Source organism: Colletotrichum abscissum (genome assembly GCF_030869225.1).
Source record: "Colletotrichum abscissum strain IMI 504890 chromosome Unknown Scaffold_23.1, whole genome shotgun sequence".
Classification (NCBI taxonomy): Eukaryota; Fungi; Ascomycota; class Sordariomycetes; order Glomerellales; family Glomerellaceae; genus Colletotrichum; species Colletotrichum abscissum.
This window is the reverse complement of record NW_026850132.1, coordinates 243,899-264,521: the sequence shown is the minus strand read 5'-3', so window position 1 is coordinate 264,521 and position 20,623 is coordinate 243,899. Positions and strand designations below refer to the sequence as shown.

Here is a 20,623-nt window from a genome sequence, read left to right as displayed (position 1 = left end):
TGTCTGCATATCTTCCATGTACATTATTCCCACGCCCACATACCGCAACACTTTTAGATTTCAAACAAGACTCATAATCCACACATACGTAGCATCTCACTGTGTCACAGATGCAACCACCACCCAACGTGTCTGTCCTCTCACAACTTGGGCACAAGCTGGATCCTCATACCGCCCACAACCTTCTCGTTATCCCCCAGCGGGCAAAGCTGGAAGAACCTCTCGCGCGAGCACCGCACGAACGCGCTGCGCTTGTGCGGCAGGTCGACGAACTTGTCGAGCCCGAACCCGTGCATGAAGTCGTACATGAGCACCGTGTCGTTGGTCTTCTTGGGCTCGCCCACGACCCAGGTCGTGCGCGGGTCGTCGAGGTAGAGGAAGTGCATCAGCGAGGACCACCACGCCGTCACGCGGTGGGGGCCCCGGAAGCGCACGTCGCCGACCAGGGAGTGGCGGCCGCGGTCCCAGTCCTGGGCGTCGTAGTAGCCGCCTAGCTTGTCCTCCTGTTGGTGATTTGTTAGTGATTGTAAAAACTTTTTGTAGGCTGGGATACGGGAGACAAGAGAGAAGACGCACCTTGGCCCAGTAGACCTCAAAGTAGGCGAAAAACGTGTCCTCCCACGCGGCGAGGATGGCAAACTGGTGCGGGTCCTCGTCAATCTTGCGCAGGTACTCGCGGTGCTGGTCGAGCGTGCCCGTCTCGTTCCACCCCTGCGACACGCGCGGGTCGTTCTGCCACTCGTGGAACAGGCGGAGGTGCTCCGCGTTGCGGTAGTCGAGCGCCACCATGCTGAACGTCTCCTTGAGGTGCGGGATCCAGCGGCTGTACACCGTCGCGCCCGGCGCGGGCTTGGCCGGGCGGATCGGGTGCCACGCCTGCTGGTAGAGGTTCGGGTTGGACGGGTCCGAGGCCGGGACGGCCGTCATGGTGTGCTGCAGAGGGGTGAGGGGGTACGAGGACAGAGGGTTGTCGAGCGCCGCGGGGGACTCCTGAGGGAGCCAGACGGGACGGGGGCCAAAGGGCGATCCGGCGCCCTGCCAGAAAGCGGAGCGGAGGAGGACGACGGTGGATTGCTCCGCGGAGGCGGCGGGCTTCTGGGCCTCCGTCTGGGTCGGGTGCTCGATGGCGAGGAGGACATCGCGGAGCTGCTGGCCGAGGGTGTCGGCGCTGGCGCCGCGGAGCTCGAGGCGGACGAGCTCCTCGTTGGGGCGGAGGACGAAGATGACGTAGACGAGGAGCCAGGCCTGGGCGAGCGTGGGCTTGGTCTTGCCGTCCCACGAGAAGACGGTGCTCGGGGAGCGGCGGGCGCGGGCCCAGGCGCTGTTGTTGGAGTCGGCCGGGAGCTCGCTCGACTTGAGGTCCGCGGGCTCGGAGAAGTAGAGGTTCTCGCTGTGAAGACGCTCGGGGAGGGGAGTCGTCTGCTTCTTGGTGTTGTTGTCCTGGGCGGCGAGGGGCGCGAGGCGGTAGAAGTGAAGGCCGCCCTCTGACGTCTTGCCGGCGAAAGTGTCGTGGTTGAAGGCGCGCTGGACGGCGTACTCGGCGTGGTACGGGTGAGGGAGCTTGATGATGCTCTCGCTGGAGGAGACAGCGGACAGAGAGATTGGTGCCGACATGATTGCGGTTGATGTGTGAAGTCTATCCCCAAACTGACTGAATACAGTTGAAAACGAATTGGGAATAGCAGACAAGGCTTCTCGAGGAGGGTATCAAAAACGTGAAAGAGGTTCCTCGATGCTTGACTCCGAGATTCTGTGATGGGACAGATAGGAAAGCAAAAGTTCACGGAGAAAGTTGCCCAAGGTTCAGCTTCGAGTTCGGAGCTTCGCGGGCATTCATGTCACCACCGCCTACTCCTTTGGAAGACATACCGAGTTAACGCCATTGGGTCCCTGTCTCCAAGAGTCCAATGCCATTACATGATGACCCTGGTCCATTGACAAACGGAAGCCCGCCGCTCACTTGTCTTTGCGTGTCTGCCGCCATGCCACGCCATGCCTTGCCATGGCTCATAGTTTTTTTTTTTCTTCAGTAGGCCGCAGGGCGCGCGACGCAAGAGAGCTTCAAGCGAGGAAGCGAAGCGACTGGTAGCTCCAGCCTCCAGGACCGGCCCATGACATCGTCTCCAGCACACCATCCATCACAACCTCTGGGGCACGGGGTGGTGGTCAGAGTGAAGTTCAACGGCGGGGCACATTTGTGCCTTGACTCCACGGTAGCGAAGGGGTGTGTGTCTATATACGAAGAAAAGGGTACAACTGAGTACAAGGAGGATCAATGTACGCGGGCATGGTCGACGTTGAAGGGGGGCCTCACTCTTCACCCCTCCATCACTGAGGTGGCCTGCGGCGAAACGCCGAGACCTCGGGCCAGAAGGGTTCCCAGGCCAGGGTAGGTAGGCGACGAAATGCTCCGAAGAAAATTTGAGTTTCACAGCCTGTGCCACCCTTCAGAATAGATCTGATAACCAAAAGGGCGTTGGGGTTGATGGAAACGGGGTTCGTGGCGGTCGTCCCTCGTAGTTGATGTATTGCCGTCAATTGCGTGCGTGGCGCCCACTAGGTAGGTACCTACGTAGTATAAGGGTACCGGCTTTTTTCCCCTTCTTTTTTTTCTTCCTCCAAGGAAGGTGGCTGCACCGACCTGGTCTTAGCGGATCTGATAACTTTATTAGAACCAAGTTCGGCCATAGCTCCGGCCTCGGAGCTTTGAGGACCCACTCAAAGCCGACCGGTGGCCGCCTCAAGCTGGATGATGGATCTGATAAGATCAAGGCAAAATTTTTCTCACTGGCGGGGCAGCGGGAGTGGACTTACGGATACACTAAGGCTGGTTTCGATACTTGCAGCATGGTTCACTGCTTCAACATCCCGAACCTACCCGTGGATCCCATCATCTCATCGTTCAAGAGGGCGTGTGTGTAGAAACAGGTAGCTCGCGTGGGGTCGCCTTCGGTCCAAGTGGCCTGTTTGGGCAGATCCTTGGTAAAAAAGACGCACCTCTTTAGATCAGGGTACGTGACTCTCTTCGTCTCCACTACCTCCCATCCCCTGCCACACCTGCTTGAGAATCGGAACGCCAGTGCTTCAGCTCACTCGCAAGTTGTGAGGATTCATCCGTGTGCCTCGATGCTTCTTCTTTTCGTCGGTTCTTGAGCCGTTCTTCGATCGGGGCCTCCCCCGCCTGCCAAGTCACATCTGCCGCCCGTCAACCGCGCCGTTCCCGCTCTGAGGCGAGCTGCGCCGCCGGCTCTGGACTTGCTTTGAATATTCGTGATGCTCTTCAGAAGTTCAGACGGTCATGGTATTCGTGAACACGCCTGCACAATACGGGGTTGCTCCGACCGGTTGTCCACCCACGTCCCACAGGTAGCTGCACCTGTTGTCCACAACAGCTCCATGCCTACAATCCACTATGGGATAGCTCAACTCCACAGAGATTGATAACTTGGTCTGCCGCCACGCGATTCAGAATGTGGCATCGTACTCGTTTCTCGGCCAAGGCGCTTTCGTAATGGGGTTCAAGTGGGCTAGGTAATAGCGTCGTTGATCTCAAGCCATCGAGCGGTACTTTGGCAAGCTTGTGCAAGCCTTCGTACCAGATCGACGAAAGCCGGTTCGTCTTCCTGCACGTCGATGGCTGAGACTTTCTGCAGCTCTTGCACTGGACCTGCAACAAGTCCCTTGCGGCAATTGACGCTCCGGACCGATGTGCGCCACCCAGATCATCGTTAACGCCGACCGTCAAATTCCGTCAACGCCTGGGAGAGTCCCCTGTTTTTGTTAGGAATTGCTGATTGTTCCACGTCGAATGGCATTCGTTCCGACAAGTCTTCTCTCGGGTCTTCGGGACACGCCGTCGTATCCTGTGTCCAGTTGTCCACACAGTGCCATAGAGAATGTCGTATTGCATTCTGTCGAGTCGATGCATTGTGCCGTCTCGTTCGTCTGATATCATTATGGCCCCCGCCGATGGTCCCAGATGATGATGTGTCTGTGTGTCTGACTCTGGGGCATTTCCGAGTCGATGGAAACTTGCGCATCCCCTTCAAGGTTAAAAGTTTCCTCGGGATCCGGATCCCGGAGTCCGGACGGATAGTCGCGCCGAGACGACCACACGATGGGAGAGCCCCATTGATGAGATCTGCGGACAAGTCGTTACTTGCAATGGTAGCCTTATGGGTTCTTGGCGAATGAAGATGAACACCGTTGAGCATATCCATGAAGATTAAGTGAGAAGTCAAGGGGTCGAGCAGGTCGCTCACGAAGAAGGCCTACTTGAACAGAGCGTAAGAAACGTGCCGACAGAACCTACCTTGATTTACTTACCTTCCATTTGGTCATCAGCTTTATGAGCAGAAGCCACCTAACATCTGAGATAGGTGCAAACTATCTCAAAGTACCCAGACAAGATACCCACCAAGTAGGTGAGATGCTCTGCTGCTATTTATCCTTAGGACTTCTTCAGTGAAATATCGTGATTAAGAGAAGGATCAGATATAGGCGGTTCCGGGGTGTGTAAGTCACTCCCACGATAGCTGTAGATAACTCAACGCCGCATGTCTCCCTCCCCTTTCAGGGTGACTGTCGCCAGTAACTGTATTGTTACGATACTTGCCTCCATGATATCATGGGATCTATCCGACCCTACCTCTGGCACATTGTCTAGCCAGCCTCTACCAATCCATTTTAACTCTCACGATATGCATCCCCTTTACGAACCCTGGTGGACATTGGGACACTTACCAGGTTCTTTTGAAATAGATCATGTGATACTTATTCAGAACATGACTTTGAGCGTCTCATCTCTGTAGACGTCAAGCAGACCAAAAAAAAATCCAGCTTAAAGGCGATTGCCGATAGAGCGGAATTTCATTATCCGGAACGGCCATGACAGTCAAGGCGCGTTCGACATCGTTACTTGGTATCATCTCTGGGCATCGTTGCTTAATATTGTACGAAACACTCTGAACGCGTACTCATTCTTCGCGTTTGATATGATTTCTCCAATATCGCGTCACGTTTGATCGAACAACACGTTCAACGCTCCATAACAACCCAAACAGCATCCATGGTCTCAACCCTCCCACCACCCTTCTTCACCTCCTCAACCGCATCCCGAATCTCCCTCACGTATCCCAACAACTCTTCCTCCTCATCCTTCCCTAACCCCTCGGCGACAACCTCCTCAGCCCACGACGCATCAACTACGGCCCCAACCTCCCATGCCCCATCCAACAACCCAGGCGTATCAACAACACCCCTCTCCCGAACCTTCCACCCAGCCCCCTCCGCCAACTTCACAATCTCCTCAGGCGCAAGCGCGCCGCGGACGTTGCCCTGGTCCAGGCTAAACCCCTTCTCCGCGCCAGCCCGCAGCGCATAAAACCGCTTCTGCGCCGCGACGGCCAGTTCGTGCGGTTTCTGCGCGGGGGTCCGGGCTTTGAGTGCGTATTCTGCGAAACAGAGCTTGGAGACGTTGGGCTTGTAGAGGACTTTGAAGAGGGAGGTGATTGCGGCGCCGGAGGGGAAGTACCACAGCGAATGACAGAGCGTAGCGGCGTCAAAGGCTGAGGAGGGGTGCGATGCGAGGTAGGTCGGCGCGTCGGACTGGTGGAAGGTGATTGCTGCGCCGTGGGGGGAGGAGGAGATGTGGGATTGGGATTGGGCGAGGGTGTAGGGGCTGCCGTAGTCGCCGGGGGCCGGGTCTAGGGCCGTGACGTGGCCGGCCTGGCCCGGGCCCGGGCTGGCGTTGTTGGCGTCACCATCGGCGGTGGTGGAGAGTGGGGCTACGGCTTGGGAAAGGACGAGGGCGGAGTCGCCTTGGCCGCAGCCGATGTCGAGGACGCGGCTGCCGGGGGCGATGGACCAGAGGGAGGCGAGGCGGAGGCGGTGGGTGAGTTGCGGGAGGAGGACTTTGTGTAAGTGGGCTGGATCGTGAGGATAGGATTTTGCGAGGGAGAGGAGGAGAGGAGAGGGGGATGGCGGTTGGGCGTTTGGCTCGTGGTTGGATTGAGACATTGTAGTGAAGTGATTGTGGTTGTTCCCTCTTCTTGTTGGACGAAGTTTGTTGAATGTTAGCTTAGTTGCAATTTTGGACGGGAATAGGTTGGGTGAATTGAGGAATTGGCTACTGATGTGTTGGCGGTGTTTTGATCGTGGTTTTCATTGAAGCTGGATTCCGGTCACTTATATCCAGCATTCAGATCCGTACCTTTGCGCACATCTACTTGTCACAATAGTCCCCTTACTCAATCGAGATCACTAATTTGACCCGAGTGAGTCTTACAATAAAACCAGATGAACAATCCACGGCAATATGAAAATTCCCGACCTTCCTGAATGAGATCAAAAAAGAGGGTTGAAAATGAGTCACATCCTCACAGACGATTGTAGTCGAATTTGGCCTCAATTGAAGGATTCGATTTTTGGCCTCACTTATGTGGGTTCGCCCCAAACCATCGGGTTTCTCATCACGCAATCGCGATTTTGGATGCTAAGCCTTGATCGGGGTAAGCATACTCCCAGTAAACGCGATTCTCAAAGGGGGCCGAATGTGACGAAAGGCAATTAGCCTTTGAGAATACAGATAAAAAAACAAAGTTTGAGCCTTTGAGGATGACTTGCACAAGCTAAATCCACATTGTGACGAGAAGAAAAGTCAATTCAACGACACGTTCAGTAATCCTACGGGTCTAAAAAAATCTAAGCCAAATTCCAAAACCCCAAAAGACAGAAGCCATCGCCTGACATGAAATAGTAACAACGAAAATGGTCAAAAGACAACTTTTGTGTGGTATCACTCATTGAACACACTCCACGCCGTCCTCGGCAAGGTATCCTACGAGGACCGCAATCTTACAACTTGGCAGAGACGGTTCTGCTCTTCTTGAGAATCTCGTCGCCCACCTTGGCAATCTCAAACTTGCGCACCTTGCCGCTGCCCGTGAGGGGCACGTTGGCCGGCACGCCGTCCTCACCGAGCCAGAAAATGTGCGCAGGGCTCTTGTGGCCGCCGAGGCGCTGGCGGACCCAGTCCTTGAGCTCCTGGAATGAAGGCTTGTCCGCGTTCTCGGCGCGCTGCACAAAGGCACCGACGACCTCGCCGTAGTGCTCGTCCTTGAGGCCGACGACGATGGCCTGGGAGATGGACGGATGGGCCATGAGGCGCTCTTCAATCTCGAGCGGGTAGATGTTCTCGCCACCTGAGGGGAGAAAGTTGTGTTAGTACATTATGCTGTTGTTGCGTGACGGACATTTATAGCTTACCTCGGATGATGATGTCCTTGAAGCGGCCGGTGATTGAGCAGTATCCGGCGTCGTCAAAGACGGCCTCGTCACCAGTGTGCAGCCACAAGACACCTGCAGAGTCACGGACCATGACCTCGTTGGTCTTCTCCGAGTTATTCCAGTAGCCAGCCTGCAGCTGGTACCCGGCCATGCAAAGCTCTCCGCGCTGGCCCATGGGCACAACGTTGCCGTCTCTGTCGACAATCTTGGCCGAGGCATGGGGCATGAGCGTACCGACGGTGGTCAGTCTCTTACCCAAGGCATCGTCGGTGAAGGCGTTGAAGCAGGTAGGCGATGCCTCGGTCAGACCGTAACTGCTGGTGAACTCTCTCATACCGAGACGGTTGACCATCAACTCCATCAGATATCTGGGGACAGGGGCGCCGGCCACAATTCCGGTGCGGATCTTGGATGACTTGAAGTCATCAGGTGCTGCCTGGAACAGGGAATCGAACATGGCAGGCACGCCGTGGAGTGCTGTGCAGTCCTCCTCGAGAATGGCCTTGAGTGTCGCCTTGGTGTCGAAAACTTCCGCGGGGTAAACAATCTTGGCACCGTGCGTGATGACAGACAAGAGGCCGAGGACAAGACCGAAGCAGTGGAACAGAGGGGGAGGGCAGCACAGCACGTCGTCCGGGGTGAGGCGCATGCGATCACCAATGAAACGAGCGTTGTTAACGACGTTGCTGAATCCAAAGTTAGCCTCTTCGACCTCCTCTATCAGCTTGATCGCACTTACTGATGGGTAAGCATGGCGGCCTTGGGACGGCCAGTGGTACCACTGGTGAACTGGAGGTTGCATACTTGATGCGGCACCACCTTGCTCATGGCCAGGTGAAGCTCTCTCGGGCTCTGCCTTGAGCTCGACTTGATGAGGTCGTCGTATGTCTGATATCCGCTCGTGTCGCCCCGAATCATGACAATCTTGGGCCCGTTGATCTTGTTCGCTATTTGGCTCAAGAACTTGGTGTTGTCGAGTCTGCCAATCTGCTTGGTGGTGAAGAGAATCTTGCATTCTGAATAACGGAGTTAGCTCGGAAATCAGCAACTGTTAGACTGGTAACTAACCTGAGAACTCAACAGCGTACATGGCCTCGCTGGGAGTGTACGTGTTGTTCAGAATAACGAGAATAGCACCGATTCTAGAGACTGCAAAGAAGATGGCGGCGTATTGCTCGCAGTTGCCTGCCATAACACCGACTCTGTCACCGGCCTTGATGCCCATCTCGAGTAGGGCCTGCGCGAGCAGCAAGCTCTGCTGGTTGAGCTCATTGTAGGTCCAACGTGCACCGGTCCAAGGAATCACCAAGCATTCCTTGGTGCCGTGTTGGTAGGTCTGGAGCTCCAGCAGCTCGCCGAGACTGAGGTCAACCAGAGGAGGATCGCGGGGTCCGTGGAGGATAGATAGCTTCTGAGTGGGAGCCAAAGGCTCGGATACTGGGGTTGTTGATGCTTCTGCGGCCATTGTGTCGACAAATAATTACTGAATAAATGCTTCAATTGCTTAACGAAATTACTACGGAAGACAAATTGAACGTCTTGGTCTTGGTCGAAATGTTTGTCTATGGCAGGTCCAAAAAAGTCACCGCGATCTAGGTGCAACGCCGGCCATCCTCTCGGGTCGCATGGCAGAAATAACTGGCCTGGGTCCAGATGGCAGAGACGACCCATGTCTAAAGGGCCCTGCATCTGCGTCACCGAGGAACGGCTTTCGGGGATCATCTGGATCCAGCAAGGAGGCAAGCCGCAAGCGAGGTCTCTTCACCCCCCGCTGCCGCTGGGCTGGGCTTTAGCCCGTTAAGGTGTTGGCCGTGCTGCTTTGCCGGCCACCAAGATGGGGCGCCACACAGCGGGACGTTGCGAACTTGCACGCAAGTAATCGTACGGCGCAGAACCTTAGCTGGGATTGCTTCTTTTCTTCCTTGGAGGTTTTCACCTTGCCCTGCGTGTATGTAGCCAGCGACGGGCTAGACCGAACGGGCAATTGTTTCACGACAAGTACCTGGAGTATTCTCGAGTATTCCCAGTATTGAGGGGCGTATACGAACGGTCGAAAAGGCTACTCGCGTCATGACAGGGCGACTCGATTGGCGATGCGAGGACACACATAGTGACACATCGAAACGAGCAGATGGGTTCGACGGAGCCACGAGACTTGTTAGGAACTGTGTGCTTGCCAGCGAGCGGACTTTGTCACTTTGTCACGTACTCGTGTGTATTCGGCGGGCTGACAACGAGTCTAGAGCGTGGGAGGAGTGGGATCGCGATGGATCATACGTGTGGGTGTGTCAGAGTAAGGTCCAAGGTCCCAGGATGCTCTTGAGTCTTGAAAAAGTTGACATGTGTGATTGCATTGAATGTGGAGGAACTTAGGGTCGTGTCTCAAATTGGTCAATGGCGTTTGCAGCTCCTTCCCCTCCATCGCCAGTTGCGCCGGGACTGCAGCGGTGCAGCCACTCAGAAAATAGTGAGACCCCACATGGCAGCCAAAGGGACCCCGCTGTACCCGCCACCATCCCCTGTCACCACCTCGGATAGGTTCAGTGCTCGATCTAATCAATCAAATCTTGGATCAGATAAGATTAGGGAAGGAGCATTTCACTCACCTTCTTCAGCGTGCAAAATTTTCTCTCGCTTCCATCCATCCTTCCTCAGCTTCCCGCATCGTCTGAGGTACCTCCCCAAGCTTCCCCTACAGGGCACCCGTGGTACAGAGTCACTGGACCCCTCCTTCCACATTTTCTCCAGTACCGCACCAAGAAAAGGTACAGAGAATCCGTACCGACATACGTACCCATGTACCTTCGTTCCCCGAAAATGTCCCGCTGCATTTCTTTCCCTCACACCCTCCCAGTCACCCCTTCTCCGACTTCGGGACAATTCTTCAGATTCCATCATCCTTGAAGATTAACTCCACGCCAATCCACCGATCGCCGTTCACTCGCCTCGCCAAAGACGTCAGGTTGCATTTGCCCACCCCCCTTCTTCATCCACCTTCTAACCTTGGGACCGATGTGGGCAGATGGGCAGGAAACAAGTCGTCAGTATCGGTACCTCTGCCTCTAGCGCCTCTGTCTCTCTCACGCCATGATTCCATCTGATACTGGACCATCGCGGCATCGTCCATCACCCTTCACCTTAACCCATCAACCCCCTCCCTTACCCGACCCCGTGAACCACGGTACCACCCCCTCATCCCGTTTCCTCCCACTTGCAGTCGTCGGGTGCGGTGTGGCGCGTCCCTCGGCCACGCAGGGTGAAAGACCAAGCGACTTCTATTTTTCATGCGAGCAAGGGCACGGTTAATATTTCGTCAAATACAATACAAAGCCAAGCCAAGCCATGCACCATCGCACAATAATCCAGGTACAGACAACCTTCCTTTCTTTCAGATTGACTTGCAGATTTGCCTCGTCTTGGCTTCGTCTTGGCACTTTGCTTCCTGGGCGCTTTTTGTCTTGGCGCTTCCAGAACATCCAACATCTACCTTTAGTCTATGACACTCATTGAGTCGTTACACAGGATCCATCCTCCAAGACTCCCAAAAGGTAAGATCTGATAATCCTGCTGACATCGCAGATTCCACGTCCAAAAGCGTACGGGTACTGCGTCCAGCCAGCCAACACAGCCACACGAAAGAGAAGAAAAGCTTATTGGAAAGACGGGTATCCTTGAGCACGCCACTCTTCGAAAGTCAAACCCTTGGCGGCAGACGGCATCTTTACCATCAGAGGAACTTCAACGTCCTTATCCTTGCCCACCAGCCCTCCGCGGTGCACGATCTTGTCTTGGAGCACTTCAAAACCCAGGCGTTTGTAGAGGCCGAATCCTTCTTCAGACGACTCGAGGTAGACGGGAAGTCCCGCCAGCTCGGCCATATCGAGGCCCCATTTCGTCAAAAGGGCGCCTACGCCTTTTCTTTGGTGTTCAGGCTTCACTGCAATGATATGACAGTCTGTTCCCGGGGAAAACGCAAAAGCGTGTGTCATCAGCAACTGGGGTTCACATGGTGTGTCTCGAAAAGCCTGAAGAAACAAAAAAGGCGCGAACCGGGTGCAAGGGGAAGGGATCGGGAAAAGGAGGACGTGGGATTTCACGGCGGGTCCCACTCACAAACGTATTTTCGGCCAGCCCAAAGCTTTTCTTTGGCTGCGCTGAGCGGGTTGATTAACTCATCGGCGCGAGCTCTCTGCTCGCCTTGGAGCCAAACGGCGCCAGGGCTCCTGTACTCCTCTGGTGTGCGCTCCTTGAGAAATGCGTCCCAAAGGGCCATGCCGACGACCTCGCCAGTCTCGACATCAACGCACTTGATGGTGTACTGGGTGCTGGTCTTGTGCCAGTACTCGACAGTGTGTTTCGTATGACCCTCACGGAAAGCCTCGTCAATCCCCGTCGGAAACAGGATGTCGAGGATTACCGACCCCTTGAAGGCCGCAAAATAGGCATCGTACACCTGGGGGATGTCGGGGATTAAAGCGGGTAGAACGGTGAGGCCCATGGCGTCTGAGTGAAAGCCGAGAAAGGGCAAAAATAACAGGGCAAGAATTGGCGAGTCTGGTTGTTCGCGAGCAACAGTCTGACTTGACTGAATTCGCGGTAGTCTGGCTGGTTGGTAGCACCGTCTGTCGCTGGTTGTCTTGCGATCCTGAGGTCTCTCTGCGTATGTCTGCGTCTGTGAAGCTGTTCCGAAGTGGGATAGATGGCGTTCTATGGTTCGTTCGCAACAAGAAAAGTGCGTTCGTTTTTGCTAATTGTGCGTCAACGGCAGCGAAGGCCAAACAAATCAATGACAAACGATAGGTCGGAAATATCGGTGCAAGCAACGCAGCAGGACGGAACTTTTTTGCCGGGTCACCACAGTGCGTTGGTGGTGTGAGTATTTAGGCTGGGGATTCGTCTGAAGACTTTTCCCTCACGGAACTGGAGCAGCTCCGAGCAGGTCGGTCCCGAAGACCGGCTCGATATCCTCAAGGACGCAAGGAGATGACGGACTGACGTGCCAAGCACTGTGATCACACAAAATACCACGGGGGTTGACGCGGCAGTTCTCGGTAATCCCTGAAGGGGATCGTAAGGAAATGCCGCAACCGTTGGGAGCTTCCGCTGCCAGCGGCACCGTAGCGGGAGAGCCCAAGAAGGGAACTAAACAGCGTTGCCCTTCATGGATAATGGGCTTGATGAGCGCTTACTGGATGACGCGGAGCCGTTATACCCATCTTGAGTAGGAACCATCTGCCCGTTAACCCCATGTGTGTGTGGCAGTGTGCGCCTACCTATCTCAGCCAAGGGCCCGATTTCTCTCACACTTCACAGTAGAAGTGTGTTAAAAGGCCCAATTTCCTCCTATACTATACTAAGTAGAGTAGTAAGTGCTACGTTGGGCTTGGTTTCGGCTCTCCCCCTCCCCTCCACATGTGAGGCGGGCACCACTTGTCGAGATTGAGGAAGAGGTCACGGCATGCATGACCCATCATAAATCTGTTCGTCACATCCTGGGAGAGTGGGAGTGGGAGATGGACGCGTTAAAGTTATCAGATCCGCGTCTCTCGAGCCGGCGCTTTTTCTCTTTGCGTGTGTCACCGTCAGGCGAGGCCGCGAGACAGCAAACCCACCCTGTTTGTGCCAATTAGTGGATAACTTGAGCATGAGAGGATGGCGGATAATAATTGAAGAGTCTGGCAACTTGAGGGAAAAAATTCTGCTGCAGAAATGAGGGCCGATGTCCTCCCGGCTCTCGCCTCAGGCCTGCCGGCCCACAAGCGGGACACGCCCCCTTGGCGCTCCTAATCAGATCCGTCTTTGAGGCCCCACACCCCCGGCCAGGTACCGGTCAGGTATCTTTGTACCTCGCACCCTCCCAGCTCCCAGCTCCCCCCCAAGCTCTTGCTTCGCTTCTCTTTTTCGTAAGGTCGCATCGGAGGAAGGACCCACGACATCATCACACGCCCCTCCCCTCCCACTTCAACCCCCTTGCCTCTCTCTCTTTTTTTCCCTCCTTCACTCCTCCCAGTAGTGTACCTTTTTTCCCTCCCGTCCAGAACCACGAGAACGTATGATGAGATGGCGCCTTAGCTCAAGGGGACCCGTCATGAAACTCTTGCCTCATTGGTGCTGCGAGGGTGTGCTCAACTCGTTCGCATCTGACGTCCCTCACTCTCTCTCTCTCTCTGTGGCTCTCCCAAAGTTCCCAGAACGCTGACTTTGTGGTACAGTCGCAATAGCTCTGCATGCAGCATACCTATGCTAGGTTCCTTTGGTGGTTCCTAGGTTGTTTAGTCAGGCCCATTCGTTCGCGCCGAAGTCGAGTTGGCCGGAATCAACGACCAGTATTCGTACCAGCGTACCAGATACTCCGTTCTTTCACACACACATACGGGCACAAAGTCACACATTACACAACCCATTTCTGCTATACCCACCCGGACGGCTCCATGGATTAGGCACGTTGCGCCGTTGTGGCTCGCATCTGCCCTTCCCATCAATGAGCATCGCAAGAAACTGACTGGTGTGTCTGGTGGTTCCCGGGGCGAGAAACAATATGCACGCCCTTTCTCTTTCACAGGCTTTTTTTTCCCGCTTTACCCTCCTCCGCTTGCTCTCCGCAGCGGCAGCGCAGTCCATTCATGATCCAGCTCGGTCTGCGAGGAGACGTAGCTCGGCTGCAGCGCCGCCGCAAGGTACATACCGCAGTACCCAGCCATGGGGTTCGTCGATCTAATCAAGAAGTCGGGAAGCCATGTATGTTTCTCGGGTAGTCTTCATGCAAGGATACCTGCCGGACAGACCTGCAGAGTCGCACACATAAGAGCCTCTCGCGGTTACTGTGAGTATACAAGACTCCTCTGAGTCTTGGTGCATGTCTACGAAGTACTGCGTATGTGTGAGTGAAAGGGCAGCTCTCCACCCTTGGGCCGGTTGATCGTCCTCGTCAGACAAAAATCCAAACATCTTTCTTCAACAAGTCTCAAACCAGACGTCGTTTTGCAGAAGAAACCAGACGAAGCCATCGTTGTCCAAAGGCTTGTGAAATGCTGCGAGTTCAACCTCGAATTACTTCATAACGCTCGTTAACTTTACCCCTCCATCCTCCTCTTCCTTGCCACCACTCACTTCTCTTCGATACCCCCTCCTCCCCCTCCGGAAGTAAACAGAAATCAAACACACGATGCATTTGCGAGACAGCGAAGGCGGCGGAACCGCCTACCAAGAAACAGGCCTCACTGACGGCGCAACGAACGGCTTGACCAACGGCAACAATACCGTGAACCCCTCTTCAACGAGGACCGTCGTCGTGACATCGCGGGCCGAATCCACCACCACCACCGCCGCCGGTGTAAGCGACTTTAGACATGAGCTCCTTCTTGCATGGCTGCTCGTCCTCCACCGCAACAACGACGACGGCCTGAGCAAGGTGAACTGGGGATTCAGAACACGGGACGGCCAGGAACCGTCGTCGGCGACACACAACAGCCTGAGCCTGAGCGAGGCGCCGTTCAAGAACAGCGACTCGATAGCAGAGGCCTTGGAGGTCATCAAGGGCCTCGGCGAGAGCGGTCTCGAGAGTGAAACGCAGACCATCCCGGTGATATACTTTAACAATGGAGCACCCAAATCTCAGGGCAACTCTGAGAAGGCTCCCTCCAAGAGATCACAAGACGTACGTAGACGACCCTCTTTCGTGATACGTTGTATCCTAATATACAACATTCACTTCAACATGCTGACTCCGGAACCCAGTGGACATACCAGATCGAGGCGACGCTCAACGAGAACCAGCTGGTGATCAAGGCCCAATGGGACCGGGCCGTCCTCTCCTACCGCCACGCCATCTTCCAGCTCGACTCCTTCGTCGAGATCCTCACCACTATCCTCGAGAAGCCCTACCGTCAGGTCTCGGACACAATCGGTCCCACCGCAAAGGACCTCGAGCAGCTCTGGACATGGAACGCCGAGCTGCCCGAGAACATGCAAAAGTGCATGCAGGACATCATCTCCGAGGTCGCGGCCAAGGGACCCGAAAGGCCGGCTGTCGAGTCCTGGGACGGTAACTTCTCCTACGGCGACGTCGACCGCCTCTCCACCCGCCTCGCGCGCCACCTCGTCGCCCGCGGCGTCACCGTCGGCTCCACGGTGCCAATGTGCTTCGAAAAGTCCCGCTGGACCACCGTCGCCCTCCTGGCCGTCATGAAAGCCGGCGCCGCCTTCGCCCTCACGGACCCGTCCCAGCCCGAGGCCCGCCTCCGCACCATCGTCGAGCAGACCGGCGCCACCATCATCGTCACCTCCCAGAACCAGAGCGACCTCGGCCGGCGCATCGCGCCCGAGCAGACCCTCGTCGTCGCCTCGGACGACACCCTCAACAATGATACCCTCGAGCTCGCCGCCGAGCTGCCCGTCGTCCCGCCCTCGTCCCCGCTCTACATCCAGTTCACCTCCGGCAGCACGGGCAAGCCAAAGGGCGTCATGATCTCCCACGAAAACTTCACCAGCGGCGCCGTGCCCCGCGGCTGGGAGGTCGGCTACCGCGCCCACTCGCGCTGCTTCGACTTTGCCTCGTACGCCTTTGACGTCAGCATCGATTGCATGCTCTGCACGCTCGCCGCCGGCGGCTGCCTCTGCATCGCCTCGGACGAGGACCGCATGAACGACCTCAGCGGCGCCATCCGCAACTCAAAGTGCAACATGGCGCACATGACCCCCTCCGTCGCCCGCGTTCTCGACGCAGACGTCATCCCTTCTCTCGAGGTCCTCGGTCTCGGAGGTGAAGCCGTTTCTGCGGGCGACGCCTCGACGTGGAGCAAGACCACGAGCGTCATCATCGCCTACGGACCCTCAGAGTGCACCGTCGGCTGCACAATCAACGGCAACGTCAGCAGCACCTCCACCAACATCGGCAAGGGCACCGGCGGCCTCACCTGGATCGTCGACCCGGACGACCACGAGCGCCTGATGCCCGTCGGCGCCGTCGGCGAGCTCCTCATCGAGGGCCCCGTCGTTGGCATGGGCTACCTCAACGACAAGGCCAAGACGGACGAGGTCTTCATCGAGGACCCGGCCTGGCTGCTCGCCGGCGGCGGCCCCGCCCGCGGCAGACACGGACGCCTGTACAAGACGGGCGACCTGGTCCGCTACGACCCGGATGGCACGGGTTCCATTGCCTTCGTCGGCCGCAAGGACCAGCAGGTCAAGCTCCGCGGTCAACGCATCGAGCTGGCCGAGGTCGAGCACCACCTCCGGGGCAAGATGCCCTCGGGCGTCAAGATTGTCGCCGAGGTCATCAAGCCCGGCGGCAGCGAGCCCACGCTCGTCGCCTTCGTCGTCGAGCAGAACCCCGTTGACGGTCCCGCGGATCCTGAGAGCGGCGACGTTACCACCTTCTCCCCCGAGTTCAGCCAGGCCATCGCCGAGATCGACATTGCCCTCGGCGCCGAGATCCCCCGCTACATGGTCCCCTCGGCCTACATCCCCCTCCGCAAGATGCCCTCCCTGGTCTCGGGCAAGATCGACCGCAAGCGCCTGCGCGAGCTCGGGGGCTCCATGTCCCGCGAGCAAGTCGCCCGCCTGCGCGTCGCGCCCACCGAGAAATCGGAGCCCGAGACGGAGATGGAGAAGGCGCTGCAGCAGGTCTGGATCAAGATTCTGGCCAGCGAGTCCGCCGCCGCCATCGGTCTGCACGACAGCTTCTTCGCCCTCGGCGGAGACTCTCTCCGCGCCATGAAGCTCGTCGCTGCCGCGAGAGAGGACGGCATCGCTCTGACTGTCGCAACCATCTTCAACTTCCCCACGCTCAAGGCCATGGCTGAGAACGCGACCAAGGTGTCCAAGGAAGACGACGCCGCCGTCGCGCCCTTCTCCCTCCTCGAGGAAGGATGGACCCCCGAGGAGGCCCGCGCCGAGTCCGCCAAGCTCTGCGGTATCGACGAGTCCGCCATCGAGGACATTTACCCCTGCACGCCCCTCCAAGAGGGTCTCATGGCTCTGTCGGCCAAGGTCACCTCGGCGTACGTCGCGCAGAGAGTCGTCGACCTCGCGGACGCGGCGACGGCAGACAAGCTCCGCAACGCCTTCGACGTCGCCGCCGCGGACTGCGCCATCCTCCGCACGAGAATCGTCCAGGTGCCGGGCCGCGGCCTCGCCCAGGTCGTCGTCAAGGAAGACATTGCCTGGCACATTGGCGACGACCTCCAGGGCTACCTCGTCAAGGACCGCGAGGAGGGCATGGACCTTGGCAGACCCCTCGTCCGCTACGCCCTCGTCACGGACAACGCGTCGGGCAAGGTGCAGTTCGTGCTGACGATGCACCACGCCCTGTACGACGGCTGGTGCATGCCCCTCATCGTCGACAAGGTCAACAAGGCCTTTGACGGAGAGAAGGTCCAGCGCCCGGCCGAGTTCAAGGACTTCATCAAGTACCTCGGCAGCATGGACCGCAGCGCCGCCGAGACATACTGGCGCGAACAGCTCCAGGGTGCCGCTGCCACTACGCAGTTCCCCGCGCTGCCGTACGAGGGCTACCAGACGCAGGCCGACTCTCTTCTGGAGGTCTACGTGCCCCTGAACGGCAGACCTGCCTCCAACACCACCGTCGCCACCGTGATTCGCGGTGCCTGGGCCTACGTGGCATCCCACTACGCCTCATCCAACGATGTCATCTTTGGCGAGACCCTCACCGGCCGCAACGCGCCCATCAGAGGATCCGATGAAATCGAGGGTCCCATGATCACGACCGTCCCCTTCCGCACCCAGGTCAACGCCGAGACGCTCGTCAGCGACTACCTCCAAGACATCCAAGACCAGACCATCCAACAGATCCCCTACGAGCACACTGGTCTCCAGCACATCCGCCGTCTCAGCCCGGATGCCCTCGAGGCCTGCGAGCTGAGAACCGGCCTCGTTCTGCACCCGAGCGCGGACGACTTTGACCAGGAAGAGTTCAATAAGTACCCCGCCAACCGCCTCGTCCCGGCTGGCGACGCGGAGGCCGCGGAGGAAGCTCTCAAGTTCAACACCTACGCCCTCATGCTCGTCTGCTCGACAGACCCCAAGGGCTTCTTGGTGATGGCCTCGTTCGACTCCAAGACTGTTCAGAAGCCTCTTATGGAGAAGGCACTCGCTCAGTTCTCTCAAGTGGCGCAGAAGCTTTGCCAGCTTACCGACACGCCACTTGGCGACATCGCGTACCTGACTGAGGAGGACAAGACCGAGGTCGCTCGCTTGAGCACCGAGAGCGTCAAGAGCGTTCAGAAGGAGTACCCGGAGGCCGAGGCGGTGTACATTGTTAACCCAACCGACTCTGCGCTCCTGGCACCTCTTGGAGTTGTTGGTGAATTGGTGGTCCTCAGCAAGTCCGACTTGTCTCTCTCCACGCTTGAGACCCCTTCGTGGGCCGAGAACAAGGAGGCTGGCAAATTCTACAAGACGGAGCGCCTCGCCAAGTTCAACGCGGACGGTTCTGTTGAAATTACCGGCAAGACGAGCGATCTGGTCCAAAAGGCCAGCAACGCCCCTAAGGCACCTACTAAGCGCATCTCTGCCACATCTGCCAAGCAGCGTCGTCTGCGAACTCTGTGGAGCCGTGTACTCAGGCTCCCTGAGAGCGACATTGGCCTCAACGACAGCTTCTTCCGTCTTGGTGGAGATTCCATCGGTGCCATGAAGCTTGTCTCCGAAGCCCGCTTGGCTGGCCTCACACTTACCGTCAACCAGGTCTTCACGAAGAGGACGCTGTACGACATGGCCAGCGTCCTGCAGGACTCTGAGCCCACTCAGGACTCTCAAGAGTCCCTGAAGCCTCTCGTTCCCTTTGAGCTGGTTGAGGACCTCGGCGATGCCCCGGCAGAGACTCTCCGCCCCCTGTTGGCCGACCCGACATGGAAGATTGTCGACGCCTTCCCCGCAAGACCGTTGCAGGAGGTCGCCGTCAAGGGCACTATTGAGATCCCTCGCTTCTCTGCTCGCTATGAGGCCATGTACTTTGAGAACGACGTTGACCGCCCCCGCCTCTTCCAGAGCTGTCAAGAGCTCGTCTCCCTCAACGAGGTCCTGAGATCAGTCTTTGTTAAGCACAATGGCGCTTGCCTGAGCGTCATCCTCGAAGACGTCAAGACCCCCGTCGTGGAGTACGAGATTGACAGTGACGTCGAGACTTTTGTCAAGGACCTCTGCAACATGGACGTCCAGACCCGGATGCCGCTTGGCTCCATCTTTGTCAAGTGGTTCTTCGTCCACAGCAGCAACGGCCAATCTGCCCTGGTATTCCGCGTCTCGCACGCTCAGTACGACGAAATTTGCTTGCCCATCATGCTCCACCAGCTGTCTGCCCTGCACGAGGGCAAGCCAGTTCCCAAGGCTCTTCCCTTCTCCTCCTTCGTCGGTCACGTCGTCAAGTCCAACATCCCCCAGAGTATCGACTACTGGAAGGAGCTCCTCCAGGGATCCTCCGTTAATGTTCTGAAGCCCGATACCCCCCTGACGGAGAGACAGCACTACGCCATCGACAGGACGTTCGACATCTCAACCCGCTCCAAGGACGTCACCATCGCCACCCTCCCCACCGCAGCCTGGGCCCTTACCCTCGCCCGTCTGCAGAGCACGCGCGACGTCACCTTTGGCGAAGTTGTCAGCGGTCGCAACATCGACTTCCCCAACGCCGACATGGTCGTCGGCCCCTGCTGGCAATACGTGCCCGTGCGCGTCAAGTTCGAGGACGACTGGACGGTCCTCGACCTCCTCAACCTCGTACAGAACCAGCACATTGCCAGCTCGGCGCACGAAGGCATCGGCCTGCCCGAGATCGCCAAGCTGTGCACCGACTGGCCCGCCTCGGTGGACTGGTTCGACACTGTGGTGCACCAGGACGTCGAGCACGTCGAGAGTCTCGGCTTCGAGACGGCGAGCAGCCGCATGGAGACGATTTACCCGCAGCAGGAGCCGCTTCGCGAGTGGAAGATCCAGGCGTTCCCCCAGGGCGACAAGCTGACGATTGAGATTGTCACCTTCGAGTCTTGGAAGGGTCATGCTGCCGAGCTTCTTGATAAGATTGAGGAGACGTTCAAGATTCTGCTTGGTAACCCCAGGTCGGTGTTGTTTGAGCAGCAGTAAGAGGAGAGATTTTGTACATACTGTACTAAAGACTACATAGAGGGGGACTAGTTTCGGGTGTGTTACCATTTTTTGTCTTTTATCTGATATCATTTGTTGTTTCGTTGATGTTGAAGATTCTCCGATTGGACGAGGGGCTTTGCAATTGGTTTGGAAAATGCTGTGAACGATTTCATGTTGTTTTGTTGCTCTTTGGAGTTTGGTTGTTTCAATACACACATCATACCATACCGTA

At 57.0% G+C, this 20,623-nt stretch overlaps 6 protein-coding genes across 6 annotated transcripts; 1 reads left to right on the top strand and 5 right to left on the bottom strand.

Moving 5' to 3' along the window:
* Positions 1 to 140: 140 nt before the first annotated feature.
* On the bottom strand, positions 141 to 1,614 carry CABS01_09530 (uncharacterized protein; the record flags this gene model as incomplete). The annotated part of the gene is made up of 2 exons (XM_060542887.1): positions 141 to 503; positions 577 to 1,614. 2 exons carry the CDS (start codon positions 1,612 to 1,614, stop codon positions 141 to 143), a joined length of 1,401 nt encoding a protein of 466 aa, XP_060400103.1.
* Positions 1,615 to 5,037: 3,423 nt separating this feature from the next.
* CABS01_09529 (SAM-dependent methyltransferase) lies at positions 5,038 to 6,018 on the bottom strand (the record flags this gene model as incomplete). The annotated part of the gene is made up of 1 exon (XM_060542886.1): positions 5,038 to 6,018. The coding sequence occupies one exon, from the start codon at positions 6,016 to 6,018 to the stop codon at positions 5,038 to 5,040; it is 981 nt and encodes a 326-aa protein (XP_060400102.1).
* An 837-nt stretch (positions 6,019 to 6,855) lies between these two features.
* On the bottom strand, positions 6,856 to 8,752 carry CABS01_09528 (AMP-binding enzyme; the record flags this gene model as incomplete). The annotated part of the gene is made up of 4 exons (XM_060542885.1): positions 6,856 to 7,202; positions 7,267 to 7,973; positions 8,027 to 8,303; positions 8,356 to 8,752. The coding sequence occupies 4 exons, from the start codon at positions 8,750 to 8,752 to the stop codon at positions 6,856 to 6,858; spliced, it is 1,728 nt and encodes a 575-aa protein (XP_060400101.1).
* A 253-nt stretch (positions 8,753 to 9,005) lies between these two features.
* Positions 9,006 to 9,359, bottom strand: CABS01_09527 (uncharacterized protein; the record flags this gene model as incomplete). Its single annotated transcript, XM_060542884.1, has 2 exons — positions 9,006 to 9,223; positions 9,290 to 9,359. The coding sequence occupies 2 exons, from the start codon at positions 9,357 to 9,359 to the stop codon at positions 9,006 to 9,008; spliced, it is 288 nt and encodes a 95-aa protein (XP_060400100.1).
* A 1,578-nt stretch (positions 9,360 to 10,937) lies between these two features.
* CABS01_09526 (acetyltransferase) lies at positions 10,938 to 11,785 on the bottom strand (the record flags this gene model as incomplete). Its single annotated transcript, XM_060542883.1, has 2 exons — positions 10,938 to 11,242; positions 11,401 to 11,785. 2 exons carry the CDS (start codon positions 11,783 to 11,785, stop codon positions 10,938 to 10,940), a joined length of 690 nt encoding a protein of 229 aa, XP_060400099.1.
* Positions 11,786 to 14,452: 2,667 nt separating this feature from the next.
* CABS01_09525 (AMP-binding enzyme) lies at positions 14,453 to 20,388 on the top strand (the record flags this gene model as incomplete). Its single annotated transcript, XM_060542882.1, has 2 exons — positions 14,453 to 14,944; positions 15,025 to 20,388. 2 exons carry the CDS (start codon positions 14,453 to 14,455, stop codon positions 20,386 to 20,388), a joined length of 5,856 nt encoding a protein of 1,951 aa, XP_060400098.1.
* Between the last annotated feature and the right edge of the window lie 235 nt (positions 20,389 to 20,623).